Below are 24783 nucleotides of genomic sequence, written 5' to 3'. Positions count from 1 at the left end.
GCCAACAAATAAAGAAATCAACAATAAAGACAATACAGCTAGCAACTGAAACTTGCAAAAAATCTTAATGATGCCGAAACCTATGTTTTTAAATAAGATGTAGCTAAATATGAGGAACTGTTGGCAATAATGGGAGAGAAAAGATGAGGTTTATAAAAAGCATATAATACAAACCAAAATCAATGCGCCATATCGTGCACATTTCTTAAAGGCAAAGCATCACCACTCATTTCATTGGTGAACCACTGATGGAATTTTACTTGGCCACCCCAAACTTAAGAGTACTCTTATCAGTGACAATAAATTTAGAGTTTATTTGCAATGCTAAGGAAATTACTTGTCAAACCAGGATTTCTTTGCAGGTACTCCTTCAGCAGCAGCAGCAGCACCTATTGTACGTTTCCGGGACTCAGAATCCACCACTATTCTCATGTTGTTGTTGTTAGCTGGTTTTTCTGTTTTCACAGTTATATTTACAGCTAGAATGTGAACAGATGGAACATGGTCATTTTCAAGACCAAAACATACTTCAATTAAAAGCTGCTCTCTTTCATGATTCACATATTGAAATACTTTGGGTGTATGGGAGGCAGTAATTAAAGATGAAAAGTTGCATTTACACAGCATCTTTAAATACAGTAAAAACAATCTCTGCTTCAGAAAAGTATAATCAGGCAAAAAATGATACTGAGCTAAAGGAGGGTCAGAGGGATAGGTTTTAATAAGCAACTTAAAAGAGGAAAGAAAGGTGATTGGGTAGAGAGGTTTAAAAATAAAATTCCAGAGCTGAGATCATAACCAACATGGTAGGCAAAAGGGAATGGGGAAAACTGAAGAGGCCCGAGTTGGAGGAATGCAGAGCTCTCGAGAGTTAAAGAGCTGGAGGGGGTTATGCAGATAAGGAGGGGCAAGGTCATGATGGGATTTTAACACAAGAATAAGAATTTACAAGAGAGGCACTGAGGGAGCCAAATTAGACCTGCAAGTACATAAGTGATGGGTGAACAGAACATACTACAGGTTACAATACAGGCAGATGTTAAAGGACACCAACTTAAGCCCCCTTATGATGGAGAGGATATAGGGTCAAATAGAATGCAAAGGTTAGGGTCAACCTTAAAACGGAGAAACTGGCTACCATAGATCTCTGAAGGCGGAGGGGCATGTTGGTAGGGTGGTGAAAAAGGCATATGGGACACTTGCCTTTATCAATCGAGGCATAGATTAGAAAAGTAGGGAGGTCATGTTGGAGTTGTATGGAACCTTGGTGAGGTCACAGCTGGAGTACTGTGCGCAGTTCTGGTCGCCACATTATAGGATGGATGTGATTGCACTGGAGGGGGTGCAAAGAAGATTCATCAGGACGTTGCCTGGGATGAAACATTTAAGTTACGAAGAAAGGTTGGATAGACTTGGGTTGTTTTCGTTGGAACAGAGAAGACCGAGGGGCGACCTGATCAAGATTATGAGAGGCACGGACAGGGTGGATAGGGAGCAGCTGTTCCCCTGAGTTGAAGGGTCAGTCACGAGGGGACATAATTTCAAGGTGAGGGGCAAGAGATTTAGGGGGGGGGGGGGGAAATGTGAGGAAAAACCTTTTTACCCAGAGGGTGTGGTGACGGTCTGCAATGCACTGCCAGGGAGGGTGGTGGAGGCAGGTTGCCTCACATCCTTTAAAAAGTACCTGGATGAGCACTTGGCACGTCATAACATTCAAGGCTATGGGCCAAGTGCTGGTGAATGGGATTAGGTAGGTAGGTCAGGTCTTTCTCACGTGTCAGTGCAGATTCGATGGGACGCAGGGCCTCTTCTGCACTGTGAGATTATGTGATATTCAATTTGGTGAAGGGGCAAAGCTTTAGTCTTCTGAGACTTAACTGGAGGAAACTGCAGCTCATTTAGGACTGGAAGTCGGACAAATGGGATAAAAGCATATGAACAGTGAAAGAAACAAGAGCTGGGAGTTGTCAATGAACATGAGGAGTACAACCCCATGTATTGGGATGTCTTGAGGAACAGCAAGTACATGAGGAATGGGAAAGGGACCCAGGATAAATACTTGTCTCCAGAAGTGACACTGCGTGAATGAGAAGAATTCATTATCCCCGAATTGTAGTTGAAACAAATCAAGCAAACATGAGAAGTCAAATAAAGGCAGTTTCACTTTGCTGAATGATGCAGTAACAAATTCAAAGACTTGAAAGAAAAATGGCACATTGGAGAAGGGAAGGTAATTTCCAAGGAAAATGAGGATGAATGCAACAACAATGGATTTGAAAAGGGAGAACGGTACCAGAAGCAAGGTAACCATTTACAATTTTAGCTAGTATTAGGGACAGGAAGAGGAGTTGGTAATCAACAGTTTAGTGGGAATGGAGTCAAAAGAATAGGAGGCAAGTCGCGTGGATAAGCTCAGCTCAGAGATGGCATATGGGGAGATAGGAAAGAAGTAAGAGAAATATGAGTGTTCATGGTTAATGCAGGTGGGCACGCAGATGGGGCATGATGTGGAATAGCCAAATAGATGATTTTGGGAACAGAGTACAAAAGCAAGGAAGTTATGGTGAACCTTAATAAAACACTGGTTCAGCCTCAACTAGAGAATTGTGCCAGTTCTGAACATCATACTTCAGGAAGGATGTAAAGGCACTGGAGAAGGTGCAGAGAGGGTTTCCAAGAATGGTTCTGGGTACATGGGACTTCAGTTATGAAGATAAATGGTGGAATCTGGGGTTGGCTTTCTTAGGGGAGAGAAGGTTGAGAAGAGATTTGATAGGTGGTGCTCAAAATCATGAGGGGTCTGGACCGAGTAGATAGGGATAAAGGTGTTCCCATTGTGGAAGGTTCAAGAACCAGAGGATAATGATTTCAAGTGAATGGCAAAAGAAGCAGAGGTGACATGACGGAAAGCTTTATGCTGCTAATGATTAGGATCTGGAATGCATGACCCGAGCGTGTGGTGGGGCAAATTCAATCATGGCTTTCAAAAGAGAACTATTCAACTTATTTGAAGAGGAAATATTTACTGGGCTACAGGGAAAAGGCAGGAAGAGTCTTCCACCCCAGCCCCCCCAAACCTTAAGGCAGTAATTGGGTAGGAAAACAAGGGAGCAGAGATGGTGGTGAAGACAACAGGAGTAGAGACCACTGAGGTGGCAATAGCAAGTAGTGGGAGAGTTAATGTGGAGAGAGAAGTTAAGGGAGGACAAGAGAGAAGTAAAATTAGGAGAGCATATTGAGGTCGTAGCTGCCATCACATTGGATGAGGACACATTCTGTGCAGAGGCTGTGTTAGGAAAGAAGAGAGGAAGTGAGAACAATGCAGTGAGAAACTCAGGTGGGAGAAAGAGTTGGTAGAGAGAAATAATTTTAAAGGAGAGGCAAGGGTTTGGATGAAGCAAGGTACACAAAAACATATCAGGAGGAATAGGGGAAAGGCACCTAGGTGTGATTTGATGCTAAGAGCCACACTGCCACCATGACGGTTTTGGCAGAGCAGATGGTGGAAAGTATAGTCAGATAGGGAAGCTTCAGTGAGGGTCAAGGCATCACTACCTGTAAGCCAAGCTTCAGTAAAAGCCATGATGTTAATGCAATCAATCATGGACACAGTTCTTAAAATGCATGGGAAGGGTTGGGAGAAGAAACAGTGATCATATAAAAATATGAAGCTCCGATGGTTCAGGATTTGGCAATTCATGACCCCCCTCCCCAACCCACTAACTAATGATTCCTAACCAGAGAAAACTTCGCCCCCCATTCACCTCATCAAATGCTTCATAATTTTACAAACCTCAATGATCCTCCTCTTGCCATCTCTATACCAGGAGGAAATAATCATAGCACAGTATATCAAGTCTCTCCTCATAACCAGTGTTGCATCCCAGATATCATCCCATTAAATCTACATCGTATGCTTTGAATGGCTTTAATGCCCCTTCCATACTAAGTATCCAAACTGTACACAGTACTCATAACTTGCCTAACCATTTCCTTACAGTACCTCTTTCACTCTGTGCTCTTAAGTATAAAGTTCAACCTACTAAAATGCATTAAATTTAAATAGCTGAAGTACCAGTTTCACAAGGGCTAAGTTTTCCAATTTTTTACTTATTGCAGAGCAGTTTTTTTGTATTTAACTTTTACTGTACCTCGTGGTGGTAGATCCATATCGCCAGATGTAAGTCCAATTAAGTTAGGTCTTTGGCTGTGTACCCTGTGTCTGTAAACAGGTCTTGAAGTACTGGTTATACTTGGAGCTTCAGGATTATATCCATCAGTTTCATAGGTTTCTATAGACAAAGAAACATGCAGACCCAGCCTCATTATCCTGTCGTGATATCAGTTTCAACCAAAACAGTTTGTACATATACACACATTGTACATATACACAGTTGGTAACTGTTGAGTTGTTCAAATCCCAGAGGGAAACTTGAAACAACTGCCACAACTATTTTACAATCTGTTTATTTCGAGATGTGTGCCTTGAATTCACTAGTAATAAGACAGAATCTCAGAATTCTTACAAAACTCAATTAAACCTTTATTAATAAAAAAAAATGATTTTAAGCACATACACAAGTTTACAAATTACTATGATAACCCCTAGCTCCCCTAGTTAATCTAACTCCTCGTTACACCTCTGTTAAGGCAACAGTAAAACACAGATTTTAGAAGGCCCAGGCAAAGTAACACGATACCCTGAACAGTCAAATTCAAAGTGAGTTAGGTAAGAGGTAAAAGGCTAAGAGGGGAGTTGAGGAGAAAATTTTTCACCCAGAGGGTGGCGGGAGTCTGGAACTCACTGCCGGAAAGGGTAGTTGAGTCAGAAATTCTTGTAACATTTAAGAAGTATTTAGATATTCACTTACATTGCCATAGCCTCCAGGGCCATGGGCCAAGCGCTGAAAAATGGGATTAGTGTAATCAGATCTTTGTTGACTGGCGCGGACAAGATGAGCCAAATGACTTCCTTCTGTGCTTTAAACATCTAACTTTTCTTCACTTCAGTTTGTGTAGCCAGCAACTTGAGGCTTAGAGGCTTTTCACACTTGTTAGATCTTAGAATGCCTTCTTTCCTTATACACAACCTCATCTCCTTTATACAGGTTTCTCCCGTTTTTATATAAATCCCATTGTCCCAATATGTCTTATCAACTCTACTTTTCTAATAATCTTCCATATTATTTGATCATTTTATCAGTAAGCTTTGGGAAAATAAACACACTGTTTGGCTTCTTCAGGCTAAGTGTAACATTTCGCTACCTCTTTTGAAATTCAAGTAACTGGTTTATCTAAAAATGTAAATGTTCCCTTTACACCTCACATCCTAAAACTTCAGTCATGTTTACCTACTTAGCATTTCAAACCTAGCTTCTCTTTTGATACATCAAAGCCTTCAGATCAGCTCTCTTTAATTCAATTCAATTAAGTTCCCCACACACACACAATTCCTACTTTATAATAAATTCCAACAACATTATGAAAATTATATTTTCCTGACACCCACTTCCTACTAAAAAATGAAGTCATACTGTAAAAAGATGCCTTCATTTTCTAAATCCATCTTCCATTACCTTCTATACTTATTACACTATTACATTACCAGATGCAGGCATTAACATAATATATATACACAAACCCTTCGTATCAAAAGGAATCATTCCAGTCCAGTGTCCAGGTTTTAAAATGTTCAATTTTCCCTTTAAGCTTCAAACTCTTGACAATGCATCTGCAATCAGATTTTCTCATCCAGCCACATGTATAATCTGTAGATTAATTGGTTGCAGTAATAAATTCCATCTGAATAGCCTTGCACGTCTAGAAATTTGTCCAAAAACTTGAAAGGATTGTGGTCTGTATAAACAATTGTTTGACAAATTTCAAACGGAAATTTCAAAATGCTGCAATGCTAACACCAAACCCAATGTCTCCTTTTCAATCGCTGAATATCTTCTCTGTTGTTCATTCAACTTTAGTGAAAAATACCCAATCGGTTTTTCAATTCCATTGTCATCTTCTTGTAACAGTACAGCCCAATGTCTATATCGCTTGCGTCAGCAGCCAAACTAAATTGTTTGGCATAATTGGGTACTGCCAAAATTAGTGCTGTAGTTAATAAACAGTCTTCAAACTGTCAAATGCCTTGACACTCCTGTGTCCATTGAAGCTTCTTGTTCTTTTTTAATAGTTTAGTCAATGGAGCAACCACATTGCTAAAATTTGGTACAATTTTCCAGTAAAACTCACTCATGCCCAGAAATCTCAAAACTTCTCATTTTGTTGTAAGCATGGGGAAATCCACGACAGCCTCGACTTTCACATCTCTCACAGACATCTTACCATGTCCAATGGTATGACCTCGATCCATAACTTGCACTTATGCAAATTCACTTTTAGCCAAGTTCATCACCAAATTAGCTGCTTCTTCAAATGGACAAAACAATTCTTCCAGATGCTGTAAATGCTCCTCCCACATCTGACTGAAAACTAACAAGTTATCAATGTAAACAGCACATTTGCTAAGACCTGGAATTACTTGTTTGTCAGACTTTGAAATGTTGCAGGTGCATTTTTCATATCAAATGGCATGACTTTAAACTGATATAGTTCATCTGGCATCACAAAAGCCGATATCTCCTTTGCTCTCTCCGATAACAGTACTTGCTAATATCCTCTTAGCAAGTCAATCTTTGTGATAAATTTTGATTGTCCCACTTTTCTCAATGCAATATTCCAACTGTGGTATTGGATATAAATCTGCTTTTGTCACTGCATTCGCCTTTCAATAGTTCACACACAGGCTGTGTTCCATCCAGTTTCAGTACCAGCACAATAGGCGAACTCCAGTTACTGCAACTAGACTCAATAATATCATTTTGAAGCATGAATTTGATTTCTTTCTGTGCTTGTAATAACTTTGCCGAATTTAATCTATAAGGACGTTGCCTTACCGAAGATGAAGCTCCTCCACATACATCATGTATAGTTAAATTTGTCCTCCCCAGCTTATTTACATAAATAGTTTTGTGACTACAATAGCTTCTCCAAACCACTTTGATACTTGTCTGGAAGGTAACTCAATATTACATTTAAATTTTCAAGTACCCCCTCATTAACCAATTTGATTAGAGGAAAATCAATTTCAGAATCCTGCATTTCTATCCCTTTCTCATCATCTATTACCACTAATACCTCCTTTCGGTCCTCATCCCTGTCAGAGTACTTTTTAAGCTTATTTACATGACACACCCTCTGCTTCTTTCTTCTATCTGGAGTATTTATTAAATAATTTACTTCACTCAATTTCTTTTCAATCCAGTAAGGCCCACTAAACCTCACCTTTAACAAGTCACCCAGTACTGGTAACAGAACTAGCACTTTCTCCCCAGCAACAAAACTACGAGCTGTAGCTTTCCTGTCTACCTTCACTTTCATCACTTGCTGTGATATTTTTAAATGTCCCCTAGCTAACTCACATGCTCTGTAAAATCTTTCTCTGAGGTTTGATACATAACCCAAGGAAGTAGTTTCTGAATTTTGACCCAACAATTTCTCATGCATCAATTTCAATGGTCCCCTTACCTCATGACCATAAACTAGCTCAAAAGGACTAAAACCAGTCGATGCATTAGGAACGTCCCTAATAGCAAATAACAAGAATGGAATTCCCTTATCCCAATCCTGTGGATAATCCTGACTATATGCTTTTATCATAGTTTTTAAGAGTTTGATGCCATCTTTCCAAAGCCCCTTGTGACTCCGGATGGTAAGCTGTTGACTTAAATTGTTTTATCCCCAAACTGTTCATTACTTCCCGAAACAGCTGTGACATGAAATTTGAACCCCGATCTGATTGTATTTCTTTAGGTAAACCATATCTTGTAAAAAATTTAATCAACTCTTCCACAATTTTCTTTGTTGTAATATTTCTTAAAGGTACTGCTTTAGGAAACCTGGTAGACACATCCGTTATTGTCAGTAAGTACTAATTTCCACTTTTAGTCTTAGGAAGGGGTCCTACACAATCAATCATGACTCTAGTAAAAGGTTCTTCAAATGCTGGAATTGGAGTTAAAGGTGCCAGCTTAATTACTGCTTGTGGTTTCCCCATCACCTGACATGTTCTACAGAATATGACTACATCCCTATGCAATCCAGGCCATTAAAAATGTTTTTGTATCTTTGTGTCTAAAGCCTTAATGTCCCCAATTTCATGAGCAATCGTCCGAATCTCATTTCTATACCCAAATGGCATTACAATCTGATGCACCTCCCTCCAGCTTTCATTTGCTAAAGCACGATAAGGCCACAATTTTCTCATTAAAACATTACCCTTAAGGTAATAACATTCTGCCTCCGTTTCTGAGTAAGCTGTCTGATATAACTATTTCATTTGCAAATCCTTTTCTTGTAACTCCACTAAATGCCTTGAATTAAACACCTCAGCTGCATTATCCTCTGTTATTTCCTCCTGAACAATGTTATCAAACACAGTGTCAGCTGGTTGGACTTCCACACCTTCTCCCTGCCTTTGAACTTACTGTTCTTCTTGTTTCAACCGATGAGTCTGTAATCCTGTTATCTCAAACCTGGAAACAATCCAGGATGCTGTCTCTGCAACATTTCTGTTGAAACACTTCTACAGGCTGCTCAACTACCATAGGCATCACCCACATCTGTGACCCAGCTGCATCATTACCCAGAATAAATTGAACCCCTGCAATGGTCAATTTTTCCACTACTCCAACAATCACTTCACCTGTTTTCCACTTACTCCACAGATTTACCTTCCACAATGGAATAGGTTTAACATCTCCTTCAAGCCCACTTTTTAATCACCAGCTCCTGCGATACTCCCTCTGAATAACAAATATCACGATCCCGCAACATTAAGGATTGACCAGCCCCTGTGTTTCTTAAAATTTTACCTTTACCTACTCCATCCTGTACACACGGAAAGACTTTCCCTTCACATACAAAGTATTTAAACATTTCTGTAACCTGTTCCTTAGAATTCTCTTGGGTAAATTGTGAACACATTCCCACTTCTTTACCTATCACTGATTCTTCCTGTTTTACCTGTACACAAACCACTGCTTTTTCCTGTACCTGAACCTCAGAACCCACAGTACTTTTACTTCCAAAACTTTTCTGCACCCCAATAATCCAAAAAGATTTTCCCTGCAGTTTCCAAAACACTGTTGTGTGTCCAACTTTATTACAATGGAAACACCTCAACTTTCGAATGTCACTTCTACCCTCAGCACCTTCCTTTTTAGTCTGAAAAAAAAACTTCCTGCGAATTTCCACCTAGTCCTTCTCTTCTCTGACTACTCACTTTGCTTTCACCTTCCCACTTTCTACCCTTCTGATTTAAAAGAGTGACCAACAAAAGGTTTAGCTCTATGAACTAACTCATAATCATCAGCTATCTCTGCTGCTTATCTTACTGTTTCAACCCTCTGTTCGTCCACATGAGTTCTCACTACCGAAGGAATTTAATCTTTAAATTCTTCCAAAAGAATTACCTCTCCAAGAGCTGCATATGTCATCTCTATTTTTAATGTCCGTATCCACTGGTCAAAATTACTTTGTTTTGTTCTCTCAAACTCAACATAAAAGTTTGCCCAGGCCGTTTTTTCATATTCCTAAATTTCTGGCTGTATGCCTCAGGAACCAACACATGGCAAAAAAAGGCTATTTTGAATGCATATTGTAGTTCACCAACATTTCCTCTGACAATGAAGCATAAACCTCATGTGCTCTACCCACCAACCTGGATCGTAATAACTATGCCCAGCTTTCCTGTGGCCATTTAATCTCTTTAGCTAACCTCTCAACTGAAATGAAGAATGCTTCAACATCTCTTTCCTCAAACTTTTGAAGAGCTTGTACAAATTTAAATGTCTCCCCACTGGGTTCTGAACTAGAAATAAGTCCTTCCTTGCCTCTTGGCGCCTCTTTTTTAACTGCTAGTTTAAGCTAGAATTCTCTCTCTCTCTCTTGTTCTCTTTCCTGCCTTTCCAACCTCGCCATTTCTAACTCCCTTTGAAATGCCCTCTTTCCTTTTCTTTCTCTGCTGCCTCGAGCTCCAATTTTTCATTTACAACTGAATTTGCGCCCATTCCAATGAACTACCCCTTGGAGAATTTGGTGTCTTATGTATTCCTTCCAATTTCAAATGCTGTGGTATACCTTCAATTATGTCCGATTTCCTTAACCCTGCAGGTAACCCCAATTGTAACTTATCTGCCAATTCCATTAACTTAGCTTTATTTATCTTTTGTAAACCAACCAAAGTTATAACTTCTACTTCCAGACAAGTCTTAGCAACTGCCAAAGCCATATTGTAGTCTCATCACTTCAAAAAAAAATCCTCACGCCAATTCCTGAATTCAAAGTGCTTCTCGTACTCTTAACCTTAAGATTCAACAACTCCAATCCGAGCCAGAAATTCCAAATATATCCTGCAAAGAGCCCCCAATTTAGTTTTGGCACAGCGGTTGGTAAATGCTGATTTGTTCAAATGTCAGAGAGAAACTTGAAACAGCTGCCTCATCTATTTTACAATTTGTATTTTATTTCAAGATGTGCGCCTTGAATTCAGTAGTAATAAGACCAAGTCTTATAGGTTTCTTACAAAACTAAATTAAAGTTTTATTAATAAAATAAATGATCTTAAACACAAACATAGATTTAGAAATGACTACTATGATAACTCCTAGCTCCTCTAGTTAATCTAACTCCCAGTTACACCGCCATTAAGGCAACAGTAAAACACACAGATTTTAAAAGGCCCAGGCAAGTAACACGATACCCTGAACAGTCGAATTCAAAATGAGTTTTCTAAAATGCAATTGTTCCCTTTGCACCTCACATTCTATAACTTCAGCCATGTTTACCTAGCAAGCATTTCAAACCTAGCTTCTCTTTTGATACATCATAGCCTTCAGATCAGCTGACTTTAATTCAATTAACACACACACACACACACACACACACACACACACACAATTCTTGCTTTACAATAAATTCCAACAACATTATGAAAATTATTATATTTTCCTGACAAATATATCCAAGTCACTTTACAAAGACAGGAGAATAAAATGAATTAGGAAATGGACATTGAGCTGTGCATGATAGGAGAGATAATCAAAAAAGTAGGTAGAAGTGAGGAGGAAGATGAGTGGATAGGGAAAAGTTTCAGAAAGTTAGGCTGAGGCAGTTGAATTTCTGTTGCAAATATTGAATGTGGGATGCACAGAAATTCACTCAGAAGAGGAAAGATTTTGAATTTCCATATTGGGGTTTTAGAAAGTTGAACCAGGCTTTGTGCAGGACAATATGCAAATGGCAGATTACATTATCCGATGCTATTGTCTCCCTGTGGTTCACTATTTTCCTTTGCTTTGGAATTTACAGAGAAGGGGAATAGGCAGCAGCAAAGTTGACAATGGTGAAATCAGATTTAGAAGTTACAAAAAGATGGATAAGAGCCAAGACACCAAACTAGAAATAGCCCAAGAATAAATATGATGCTAAGAAGGGAAAGGTAATCTGTCACAAGCAGCAAGAGCACTTAGATATTCTCACTTGTAAATTTTCCTGATTGCTGTTAACAGATACTGATGAACACTTTAGCACATTTTGAAGGCGACTCAAACTTTTGGTCAGGGTAACATATTAGCTTGGATAGAAGATTGGCTAACCAACAGAAAGCAGAGAGTCGGGATAAACGGGTCTTTTTCTGGATGGCAAGCTGTAACTAGTGGGGTGCCACAGGGTTCGGTCCTTGGGCCCCAATTATTAACAATCTATATTAATGACTTGGATTCAGGGATAGAAGGTACTATAGCTAAATTTGCAGATGACACCAAAATAGGTGGGAAAGTAAGTTGCAATGAAGAAATAAGAAATTTACAAATGGATATGGACAGGTTAGGTGAATGGGACAAAATTTGGCAGATGGAGTTTAATGTGGATAAGTAGTGACCATTTTGGTCAGAAGAATAAAAAGGCGACTTATTATTTAAAATGGAGAGAAACTTCAGAATGCTTCAGTGCAGATGGATCTGGGTGTCCTCATGCATGAATCGCTGAAAGCTAGTATGCAGGTACAGCAGGTAATAAGGAAGGCAAATGGAATTTTGGCATTTATTGCTAAAGGAATAGAGTATAAAAATAGGCAAGTGTTGTTGCAATTGCACAAGACATTGGTGAGATCGCATCTGGAGTACTGTGCACAGTTTTGGTCCCCTTACTTGAGGAAGGATGTAGTTGCATTGGAGGTGGATCAGAGGAGGTTCCCTAGATTGATTCTAGAGATGCAGGGTTTGTGTTATGAGGATAGATTGAGCAGTTTAGGCCTATACTCGCTGGAGTTTAGAAGGATGAGAGGAGATCTAATTGAGGTATATAAGATGCTAACGGGAATAGACAAAGTAGAAGTGGAGCGGATGTTTCCCCTTGTAGGGTATTCTAGAATGAGAGGCCATAGTTTTAGGCTAAGGGGTGGTGGATTTAAATCAGAGATGAGGAGGAATTACTTTTCTCAAAGGGTCGTGAATCTGTGGAATTCACTACCTCAGAGTGCAGTGGATGCTGGGACGCTGAATAAATTTGAGGAGATAGACAGATTTTTAATTAGTAACAGGTTGAAAGGTTATGGGAAGAGGGCGGGAAATTGCAGTTGAGGCCGAAATGAGATCAGCCATGATCATATTGAATGACGGGGCAAGTGCGAGGGGCTGCTCCTAGTTCTTATGTTTAGTTGTGGCACCAGAAGGGCCAGCATCTGTCATTTGGTGACTCGTGGGTAGAGACTACATGAGTCATTGCTTTTCTACATTAAATACCAAGTGAAGCTTGCAATTAAACACAAATACTCAGTACGTTTTTTTTTAAAACAGCACCAAATTATATTGCATGCATTTGATATTTCAATTACTTGCCATCTTAAATATTCTCCAATCCTCCTTGCTTTTTCACTGTAGGCATTATAGTCATATCATTGCACACTTTTATTGTCTTGGGGTCTAAAGTTGTGCCATTCCTTGCTTCCCACAATCTTCTCTTCCTTCGACTCTATATGCTAGGACTCACCATTAAAATACTGCCCCACGCAACGAATCAAAGTTTTAGCCATGATATCTATGCATCGTCCAAGTCAATTCGAACAAAAAGCACAATGCATATCAATCATCCTCGTCACCATTACAGCACTGAAATGCTGCAAGTTACCAAATACAAGAATGCAGACAAGTCAGGCAAACTGGAGTTACTTTTAAGATCATGGTAAATTGGACAAGAAGCAAAATTTTCAATTTAGCAGAATGAATTCTGATAAAAGCGTGACTGTAATAACCTTGCATTACCTCATTTTTAATAGACAGAATAAACGGTTAGAAAGAAATAAACATTGCATGTTATGCCAAAGGAGTGGTCAATATTAAAAATATATAATCAACTGCGCCCTTTTGTATACATCACAGATTTAAGACTATTGGTCTTATCCTTGCAAAATAACCTGCCCATCTTCCAATTTGTACAGCATCTAACCATCAGTTAAAAGTTCCATACCCTACCCACAAACATTATTGCAGATCACCCACTGCACATGTTGCCACCTGCCCTTCATGTTCAAAAATTTCTTGTTCACTTTCTGTAATGTGCAATTGTGGAGCCCTGGGCATCCCACTCGATATACCTCTACCATTTTGATCAAGCTCCCCTGTGCTCCCAATTCCCATCTCTTCAGCTGGTCACAAGTCCACATCCATGCTTAGGATATTAAGCAGTCTCTTACTTCTTTCGTCCAGATATACTGTGTCATACAACATTCCCCTGTGCTTTGATCCAGCTCAAGCAAAGCTTCCTCATCCATGTCAGCAACCTCAGATTCACCATTTTAAAAAAAATGAATAGAATGTCTTACCTAAATTGGCCTAAAAGCTAAAGAAAAAGTTAATTATTTTACCTGCTGTATATGGAGGAGGCTGTGCTGCAGGAGGCTGGTGATGAATCACTGATGTAACAACAGGAGGCACTGAACTAGTAATTGAGCTTGGGGGTGCATCCATTCCCGGAGGCTGAAGTGGTGGTAATGGTGGTGGGGGGCCTACTAGAAAGAAAAGCAAATTTATAATTCCAACCATTCTTTTGAAAAGACTATAAATGAGCAGGTTTTTCGAAACAAAATACTTCAACAAAACCTTGAGAGTAAACCTAACTCAAAGGCATTCAAAAAACAAACCTGCATTAAAATAGCACCTTTCAGGGCCCATGGTGCCTCACTTCCTTCATAGTCACTGATGCGTGATCACTGTTCTTGCAGGTAAACACAGCACCAATTTTCATACTACCTAGTCCCACAAATTGCAATGAGATTAAATAATCAGATAATTTGCTTTTGATTATGTCTTTTGAAAGATAACTGATGGCACTTGACACCAGGAAAATTTGCTTGGGATCTTTTACCCATATTTCAGCAGGCAAAAAGGGCTTTGATTTAACATCTCATTTGAAAGATGGCACCTCCAACAGTGGAGCACTCTCTCACTGGTATTTCAGTCAAGATTACACATTCAAGTCTCTGGAGTGGAGTTTGAGCCCTCAAACAATGTGACTCAGAGGCAAGAGTGCTTCCACTGAATCAAGGCTGAAATACAGAAACAGAAATATTTAATCTGTTAATTATTTCCAAAACAGACACACTTATTTTAAAAACAGATTTTGGCTGAAATTCAACATTTTTGAGACCTGGCACAACAAATGAAATCAAAAGATTTCTTGGCCAGATAGCAGTCCTGTTTTGAAAGAGAGAGAGAAAGAAATTGAGGTCACAAGGCATCCAAAGGAAAATGTACATGCAGAAACCATGGCCATGCCTTATATATCATGGCAGCAAAGGAAGATCATGATTCTTAAAGGTATAAAAAGGGTACAAGATCTTGGAGGGACACAGTCTTGAGCTTGTTTCTTCACTGGGTGACAGTCCCAATTTCACCTATTGCAAATACAACAAATTGTAAGAAAAAGTCCATTCTTTTTTATTGTCTCTCTTCCCAATCCCCTTCCCGAAGGCATCAACTCTTCAATGTACGATGCTTGCAAGAGCTATTGTTACCTCCTTTGACCTTGTCCAAATGGCCATTATTGTGCGGAAGACTGGACAAATCTAACAATGGGTTATTTAAGTGAGAGGGGCTTCAAATTGTGCCTGATCTTGTTCTCAACTGCCATCCACTTGTGTATTTACAAAAGTAGTACATGCTAGCCAATGGCTTGATAACCAACAACATATTCTGTTCAAATGCTCTGTGCTTATGCTGTCATTTTTCAAAGTGATGGCATAAACAGAAATCTTATACTTTACCTGCAACAGGAGGCAGACTTGGTGGTAATGGTCCTGGTGGAGGGACTGGAGGCCTGAGATTAACAGGTGGAGGAGTCAGAATGGGTGGCGGTGGAGGAAGGGCAGGGGGATTTGGTCCCTCAACTATTGGAGGCTGCGAGGGAAAAGGCAGCATGCCTGGAAGATTCACATCTTCTACCACTACCGGGTCACTTCCGTGGTCAAATGGACACATGTCGCCTCTCATGCAGAAGCCCTTCTCTGTAAAACACAAAGAAATGAAAGGTAAAGCACATAAAATTAAAATGATCTGCAACACATCAAAAGAAAGCTTTGTGCCAATGTATAATGCATAGTTGTTTCAACAATACAGTACAGTAGAAGCCTCTTAATGGGACACCACTGCTGTGAGCGAAACATTCCCTTTATCCAGCCGTTCCTGTTAAGCAAACACAGTAGAATGGAGGGAATGAATGGGTGCCTGTGCCAAGTGTTGTGCTTTAGTGAACATTCCCATTAATAAGTACCCATTAACTAGTATGTACTGCATTTCCATTCCCTATACAAGGTTATTTTTCTTCTGATCTCCCCCAATATCAAATCAAGTTAGCAACAGTTACAGCATTTGAATTTAATGCAGTTTGTGCTTAAATGGGTGACAATCTGTTTTAACATCATAATAACCCTGGCTTACCGTCATAGTCTCTACAACGCTTCTTTGGAAGTGGTCCTCTTCCATACGAGTTATGATCTATCTGGTCTTCATGGTACTCTGACCAACTTTCTGTAGTAGTGTTGCCATGGTGAGCTGGTGCTATAACTGTGATTGCACTACTCAGAGTAGGAACAGGATAATGGCCAGATGTCAAGTTTGGCACAGTATTGGGAGTGTAGCCACTTTCTGATGATTCTGTCCTGTCAAGGTCATACTTCGATTTTCCCGAATCCCGCTCTAAAGAGAGATCCAATATTAAAATCCCAACCTTTTCGCCAATTTCTTTAGAACTTACTGAAAGTCATAGCTATAGAAACAATTCACACTTGTGATTTTAGATATTAGCCTTTGAAGTTACAAAGAAGATTATTACACCTACACATCACAATTGAAGATATTAATTATGCAACAGCATATACAACATGAAATATTTTTAAATAAAAATTGATAGCTTTAATGGACTTCCTTGGAGTGCCACTTGCACCAGGGACACTAAATTATACAGCAACAAACATGTTCTGAAATGAACAGAATTACATAAAACTAACAGTTGTTTGGTAGTACATAACTTGAATATTACTGAAGAAAGAAAGAGGTATGTTGCTGAAGCTATTAGTCTTGCACAGATCAGGGCAAATGCAAGATTTCCAAATTTCAAACAATCAATTTATATTACAGGGGAAAAGGGGTTCGACTTGGGGAGTCAAGCTTGTAACGTGGTTCATTTATGCTTGCTAGAGGAGACATATATTCATATGCAGGGGCCCATTCTCTGCAAACAAAAGGAATATATCAAGCCTTGCGCCTTTTTTGAATTACCAGCAAGCATTGGAAGCCTAAGTTCTGCATTGCTTTCTTCATGGCAACGGCTCGGCCGACTTGCCAACCAATAAGAACCCCTTTTCTCTGGTGGTATAAATTGTAGTGATCGTTTGAAATTTGGCATTCCTACATTTGTTCTGCTGAGTGCAACACAAAAAGCTTTGGCAACACTTTTCTCTTTTTAGTAATATATAAAAGTAATTGCGGGAAATCGGCTAGTAGTGCACTCTACAGTTATAGTCAGTCGAAACAAAGCCAACTGATAAATGAAAATAGAGAACAGCAAGGAAGACACCATATGGTTAACCAAGCTATTTTTTTTCCACCTACCATTGTGATATGCAATATTTTTCAACCAATCAAACTTTTGCTAGCTCTTTTAGCATTAGATTGCACAGAAATCCATTCACAGATTTTGTCTTTCTCAGCCAGTTAAATGTCTCATCTCTGCTTTATCCTGCATCTCTCCTCAATTGCTCAGTTAAGATTGTGAATACCTCTTTCAAAGAGTTAGCACAGGAATGTTGGAATAAATGGCCTTTTCCTGTGCTGCATCATTCTTTGAATCCATATGGATTCAAACATCTCTTTTAATCTGTAAGATTTGTTGTGGGATCAAGGCACTCACCTCAAGTTAGAGTTACAACATAAAACTTTAGCTCTCAATTCATAGTTCAACGAGTGAACTCAAAATTTATCTTTTAAAATATTTTCCCAACTCACGCACATCAAAATAATTTTGATAGAAGAGCATATGCTAAGTCAGCAACAAATGCACAAACAGCAACTGTATGCATGTTGCATGACTGAGCCATGGAAAATTCAGCTGCAGGACACCAACAAATCTGTACCTTGTACATAACACAGATCAGCACAACTCCTTGCATTTATATTACACCTTTAATACAATACTTCACAAGAGCACTACTGGACAAATTATTAATGAACCATACAAGAACAGATGGCCAAACACATGGTCAGAGGTATGTTTTAAAGAGTGGCTTAAACGTAGAGTTTTAGGGAGGGAGTCCAGAGTTTAGGGCCTTGATGAAGGCATAATAACTAATAACTGAGCTATAAAAATTTGGGAATACACAACAGGTAAAATTTGGAGGACTGCAGAGATCTCGGAGGATTGTTGGGCTGGAGAAGGTTAGAAATAAGGAGGAGCAAGGTCATGTAGGGATCTCAACACAAGGATGAGAACTTTAAAATAGCAGCCAATGTAGGTCAGCAAGCAGAGGGGGAACGTTTGAACCAGGCTTGGTGACAATTAGGATATCTTCAGCAGAGTCTTGAATGAGCTCAAGTTTAGAGGACAGAACATGGGAGGCCAGTCAGGAGAGCACAGTCATCGTCAAGCCCGTCCCACCACAAGTCCCTTCAAATTAAAACATGTATACACAATGCAACAGGGAAAAAAAGGCGAGGCTACCCCATGACATTTCTGCAGCTTGTGGAGTAATTTTGTGGCATACTCACTACATCACAAAAAAAGTTATTGGATAATCTTCCTGTGCGATCCTTTTTAGTAGAAGTTTAGGATCTTATATAGCAATTAAGTGATTTAATGAATTTGAATGAAAAGCTTTTCAAACATATAGTTTGTCATGACTGTCTAAAATGAAGATTCACAACATCCCGAGTTATCAGAGACACCTGTCTGTAACCACCCAATTGGAGTCACACTTCCTGCTTATTCTTCTACACTGCAAGCACCTCATCAACTGATCTAGTACATACGGTATCAAAGGTTATAAAGAACAAACGCATATTCTCCCCTTCAATTAAGCACAAATGCACTTTTCCAGCAAACTACTGGATAAAAGCTTCAGGCTGAGAAAGCAAACAATTTTGGAATAACAGCTAGAAATGATAGGCAGGTTTCAATAAAATTCGATGCTTTAACAGCAAATGCATGGGAAACCGGTTCATGCTGCTCAAACTCATGTTACAAATTGACCCTGAGGCTAGTCGCTCAGTTTTTTAAAATGCCCTATATACCCAGAGAGATAATGTATTTATCTAATGAAAAGGTAGGAAGTATGCCTATTCAAATGCCAAGTCCCATCAGATTTAGTTTTTATTTCAACTGAATACTCAAAAGCCAAGGTTATAAAAAGTTTACTCTACAGTATTCCTTTAAGTAATCACAAACTTACTCAATCACTAGCATTCAAGACCACAACTTAGCATAAAATGCTGACCCAATGTGTTAAATGCAAAGCTCAAGACTTATTTACATCTGAATATAACTACCTCTGCTTCTACTCCTGCTTCTGCTCCTGTCCCTGTTTCTTTCCTTACTCCAACTGCGACTCCGACTCCTACTGTAGCTTCGGCTTCTTCCTCTTCTTCTGTTGTATCTGTCCCTGTATGAATCTCTCCTTGAAGGATATCGGTCGTACTCCCTTTTACGAGAACGATCATTTTTTCTGTCATCGCGGTTTCTAAAAGTTAACAGAAACTGTAACATTACTGAATGATTATCTGACTGCTCCCCTGACCTTAACTGAAACCCACGTACTCATAAGGCAACTATTTGAATCTAGCTGATTATGCACTTTCTAATCCAGCTACACTAACATTCTTCCTGCTGAGTCGGAACTCATATAGGTTTCAGAACAATGCTGTGATATGCTGTTTCAAGGTTAATATATTATGTGTATACTTAATCAATACAACACAGTGTTCTCACAGTTAATCATCCTAACGATATGTTTGGTATCCAAAATTTGATAGAATGGTAACATATTAAATTTCCTTCAGATTCACCAATTCAGCTCTAAGGTAAAGGCATGTGTGCTGAGTCACAGGCAGCAGAAAGGTTCCAGGTTTGAGCCAATTTCAGCCAAGGTAACAGCAGTCGTAATATAACTGTGCTAAATATAATCAGGTTTTGGAGATGGTGGGGGTGGGGGGGTGCCGATAAGATAGGGATCCCTATCCCAATCTAGCCATTCACTCCTTTGGATAGTATTGTGGATGCTATCAGTCTTGGATTTGATGCTCATTTAGGAGAAAATAGCTTGACAATTGGCATTTATACATTAACAATGGCAGGATGTATGCCGAGCTGTAGCTGAGAGACACTGCTATGCATTTCCAGTATTTTCTATTTCTACTCCTGGGCTGTACTTTTTATACAGTTGATAATTAGTTTCAGATAAGTTAAGAGTTTTAAATAATTTGGAGCATTTAGTTTGCATAACAAAATTTAAAATTTGGATGCACTTCCAGTCCACTAATGGGGTGTCTGGAGTACTGCTAGCACGAATGGAATCATACCAACAAAATAGCAGCTTACAGGAAGAGAGGTTAATAAATTACCAAGTTAAAAATATTATTGTCCCATATTTCAAGTAAGCGAAAACAGAACTCAGCTTCACCTTTTCTGAAACCCTTGCCCACTATAAGCATATAGTCCTGGTATGGATTGGGGTTCATGAAAGACAGATGGATGTTGAAGTCAGACTTTAAAAGCCAATGCCAGTGTGCTGCAAGCACGTGGCTACCATCTGGAAATTTGTAGATTCTTGAAGGAGTAGGCCAGGCCTCATGACTGATTCATGGCCAGTGTCCAGGGTATTTCATATAACTGACAGTAAACAGTATAAGACTGAATGATTGACCTGTAATTACTACAAACTTATGGGCACTATTAAAGAAACAAGAGAATTAACCCTGAACAGAGAAGCATTACTACACACCAGCTGTGATTAGTGAGGTGTGACTGTGAAACATTAATAACACAAAGATGAAATGGGGTGTAGCTTCACTGAGCAAATAGTTAGAAAATATCTATAAGATCACCCCAGCAAACCTGGTCCGCTGGACATTCCATATTTACAGCCTTCAAACTGTAGGTCATAGACAATCTACTCCCCGGTAGCCCAAGAGTGTGTTGAAGTTGTTTCTGTCTGTACCTTTACATAGAACCTATCTGGAGTACTGTGTTTTTTTCATTAATTCAATTACAAGGAGGATGTTACCACCTTTGAGAAAGCATAGTAGTCCTAAACATTATTCAAATTGATTTTTGAATATTATAAAAGGGAATTTAGAAAACTACCATCTTAATCATTAAGACTGGTCACTTGGCAAAAAAAAAGGAAGGCTTGTACACGCACATTACAATTGTCAACCTATTATACTAGTTATTGCGTATAACAGATAAATCACACATTCAACAAACACATTTGCTATAAGCAGTGGGATCTTTACTTATGCCTGGTCTCCCATTAAAGATAAATCCACAAATTCCCCACTGCCTGCATTTCCTGGGATGCTTCTACTCTCCAAGCTATAGAGATGCCATTGCTTCCTCAAACAATCTAATTGGTCAATCCTTGGCTATTTTTCCCCAGCAGCTTTCTGAACTTCATCCATACCAAGAAGCTTATGCCAACCACATCTACTGTCTAGTTTCTAATTGAAGTAGCACACTTAACAGTGACCTCCTAAAGCAATGAAAATTTGATATGTTAAATGGGTGCAATTATACAGTGAAAAGTCAAAACTTGCAAAGAGGACAAGCTCCTCAGGAGTATGTGGAAGATGATAACGAAACAAAAATGTTGAAAAGAAAAACGGTCATGCAAAACCACAGGGATGGCTCACTTTGTGCCTGATAAGAACAGTAACTTATGGGGATGGCAAATTTGGATGGATGAAGTTTTAAGGCAAAATGGTGACAAAATTAGTCTTCCAAGGACAAGGCTGTAAAAAAAAAGCTGACAGCTATAGTTTTAAAAAATAAACATTACAAACTTTAAAACAGCAGTTACCGGTTATCTCTGTGTCGTGAACCTGACTGCAGCGGGCTGTGATTTAACCTCCTTGTAAATTTTTTGTCGCGATCATCTTCATCTTTGCTTCCCTGTTTTTAAAGTGGGAAATGAACTAAAATTGAAGCTGAGCATCAGGAAAAGTTTTCAGTTCTACAGCAATTTAAAAATAAATTCAAGAATTGCAATCATGTTAAACATACCTCTTCTTTTCTATCCTCTCTTTCCTGCCGTTGTGCAGGCTCAGATTTTACATTCACGGATGGCAATTGCTCAGACTGAGGTAGATAACTCTTTGCAGTTATAGCTTCAAAAAGCTTTTCTACAAATGTATGGGTGTCTGTAAAAGAATATAGCATTATTGCAATACAGCTACAAAGATAAAACATTCTGAAAAATCCAATAATGTTTTAGCACAACTTAACTTAGCTCATTTGGCTTACAGTTTAAAGTTGATTTTTCCGTTTTGAATTCAAACTGCTCTTTCAAAGACAAAATGCATGAGCCACAGATTATTTCCACTTAAGTTCTTAAAGTGTTAATATGTATAATATGGTTTTCAAAGCCATAGGCAATTTGGAAAAGTGCAAAAAGAAAAACTATATTTCAACTTCAATTACTTTGTTTAGAAAGCTATGAAAATGTTTTAAAAAAATATCAGTGGATAATACTGAGCCAAGCACTTCAGCTGTCAGTCGCACTCTTCCCTTAAGAGTTTGAAGGTCATGGGTTCAGGATCCACTCCAGAGATGTGAACACACATCCAGGCTCCCACTGCAGGGAATGCAGCACTTTTGGAGGTTCTGTCTTTCCAATGATCGGTGGTTGTAAAAGATCCCATGACACCACTTTGAAGAACAGAGGAGTTTTCCCTGGTACCCTGGCCAATCTTTATAGCCCAACCGGCGTCACTAAAACAGATTATCTGGCCATTATCACATTGCTGTTTGTGGGGCCCTGCTGTGTGCAAATTGGCTGCCATGTTTCCTGCATTCCACCATTTGTTGTGAAGAACTTTGGGGTGGTCCTGAGACCATCAAAGATGATAAATAAATGCAGGTTTTTCTTCTTCCTTTCAATTTAACCAGTTCAAATTCATGTGGTCCATAAAAATAAATGGCAAATAAAAAGAAAACTCTAAACCAGTTAGAACCAGGTGACACTTCAGCTTATTTCACAGTCTGAATTTAGGGTCCAACTAACTCCAGGTAAATGCCTATTTTGCACACTGCGAGTCTTCAGATGAAAGGAATTCAGCAGCCTCATCTTGAATTCCTGCTTAGTCTAATGAAATGATTTCATTAGAACAGAGGACATTTAATAGGTGTTAAAATGATAAACATATCTGGAAAGTGGATAGAAACAGACTGTTTCCAGTGGTTGAGCAGCTCAGAATGAAGGGACATAGAGCTCAGAATTAATTTTATGAGAAAAAAAAATCTTAGGAGTTAGGCACAATCGGGAAATTATGCTGTTCAAGTTTTTGCTAAAACGAGTTTGCATAATCACAAATGTAAAATCTTCCTTCCACAAACAAGCAGCAGAGTTGAACATAACATTTTTTTTCCCCCTTTCCATTACAATATGTTGACTGATGTACTTAAAAGCAGCAACCTGAAATTGCACTCAGCAAAAATACTTACTTTTTGTGTTAGGTGTCTACCTGTGAATAAATATCCTGATTAAAATCACTGTAAAAACGATACGCAACCATTTACTACTTTCGTTGGGACACATGAGTCAGCTACCTTGCAAATGCAACAGTTTTTGATATCAGAGAACCGTGGAATTACAGAACTGTTTGTTACAGCACAGGAGGCCTATCAGCCTGTTGTGTCTGCACCAGCTCTCTATAGCGGCCATTTACCTCATGCCTCTCTTTCACTTTCTCCTCAAACCACTGCACATTCTTCCTTTTCAGATAACAATCTAATTCCCTCTTGAATGCCTCAATTGAACCTGCCTCCACCACACTCGCTCGCAGTGCATTGTAGGTCCTAACCACTCTGTGTGAAAAAGGTTTTCCTCATGTCACCATTGCTTCTCCTGCCAATTACCTTAAATCTGTACCTTGTTCTCCATCCTTCCACCAATGGGTACATTTTTTCCCCCATCTATTCTGAACACCTCTATCAAAAATCTCCTCTGTTTTCTTTTCTCCAAGGAAAAAATTCCCAACTTCGCCAATCTTTCTACTTAATTAAGTTCCTCATCCCTGGGGTCATTCTCGTGAATCTTTTCTGCAATCTAACACTTTCACATCTTTAACGAGTGATGCCCAAAACTGGACACAATACGCCATTTGAGGCTGAACCAGTGTTCTGCACAAGCTAAACATAACTTCCTTGCTCTTATACCCTGTGTCCTTATTAATGAAGCCTAGAACACTGCAACCTTTATTAACTGTACTCACAATCTGTCCTTCCAACTTCAACAGTTTTTGCACCTAGGTCCCTCTGCTCTTGCACTCCCTTTATTTTATGTTGGGTCTCTGCGCTCTTCATAACAAAATGAATCACTTCACACCAGCGCAAAAAATACACAGGGGAGGGCAAAGTTGCCCCCAAAAACCCTCAAAGTCCCTGGAAAATTCATTTGCAGGGCCACCCTGCGCGCGCAGAGGCAGTGATAGCGAGACAAGGCTGAAATAGACAAGAGGGGCCTGTAAAAGGGGAGAAAACATTTTTAAAACCTCTCCACAAAGAAATACAAAGCAACTGAAAACCAGGAGGAAAACTTGAAGTCACTGAGGTAATGAATTCCTTGCAAATGAATGTGAAATCTCTAGCTTATGGTTGCAGAAGTTCAGGAATTACTATATGGGGAAAAACATAGTGGATGCTATTGTAGTGAACACTGTCTTAGTTGGATAATTTAACACTGAAGTTTTATTTCATAAGATTTATATTTGTGTTATCACGGTGGAAAGCGTTTCACATGCTGAGAGTTACATTAAGGTGCAGTGATTGTTAAGAGACAAACATGCAACCATTTTGCATACACCAAGATACAAACAGCAATGAACAACTTGCATTTTTATAATGCTTTTTATGCCCTTAGGCCATCCCCAAGTGCTTTATAGTCAAATGAAATACTTCCAA

The 24783-nt window shown here is 39.1% G+C and overlaps 1 protein-coding gene across 3 annotated transcripts in view; it reads right to left on the bottom strand.

Moving 5' to 3' along the window:
* The window catches only part of rbm26 (RNA binding motif protein 26), an 89940-nt gene that overhangs the window by 47094 nt on the left and 18063 nt on the right, over nucleotides 1-24783 (bottom strand). Inside the window, exons 3-10 of one of the 3 annotated variants that reach the window (XM_078545941.1) lie at nucleotides 21886-22022; nucleotides 21683-21774; nucleotides 19155-19345; nucleotides 16053-16310; nucleotides 15380-15619; nucleotides 13982-14125; nucleotides 4152-4292; nucleotides 338-479 (exon numbers count right to left, since the gene is read on the bottom strand). In XM_078545941.1, the coding sequence (XP_078402067.1) occupies nucleotides 338-479; nucleotides 4152-4292; nucleotides 13982-14125; nucleotides 15380-15619; nucleotides 16053-16310; nucleotides 19155-19345; nucleotides 21683-21774; nucleotides 21886-22022 (1345 nt within the window). The remainder of the gene's footprint in view (nucleotides 1-337; nucleotides 480-4151; nucleotides 4293-13981; nucleotides 14126-15379; nucleotides 15620-16052; nucleotides 16311-19154; nucleotides 19346-21682; nucleotides 21775-21885; nucleotides 22023-24783) is intronic. The other 2 variants (XM_078545943.1, XM_078545942.1) reach the window with 2 other exon arrangements.

Source organism: Cetorhinus maximus, chromosome 7 (genome assembly GCF_964194155.1).
Source record: "Cetorhinus maximus chromosome 7, sCetMax3.hap1.1, whole genome shotgun sequence".
NCBI classification, from domain to species: Eukaryota; Metazoa; Chordata; class Chondrichthyes; order Lamniformes; family Cetorhinidae; genus Cetorhinus; species Cetorhinus maximus.
This window is presented reverse-complemented; position numbering and strand designations above follow the sequence as displayed.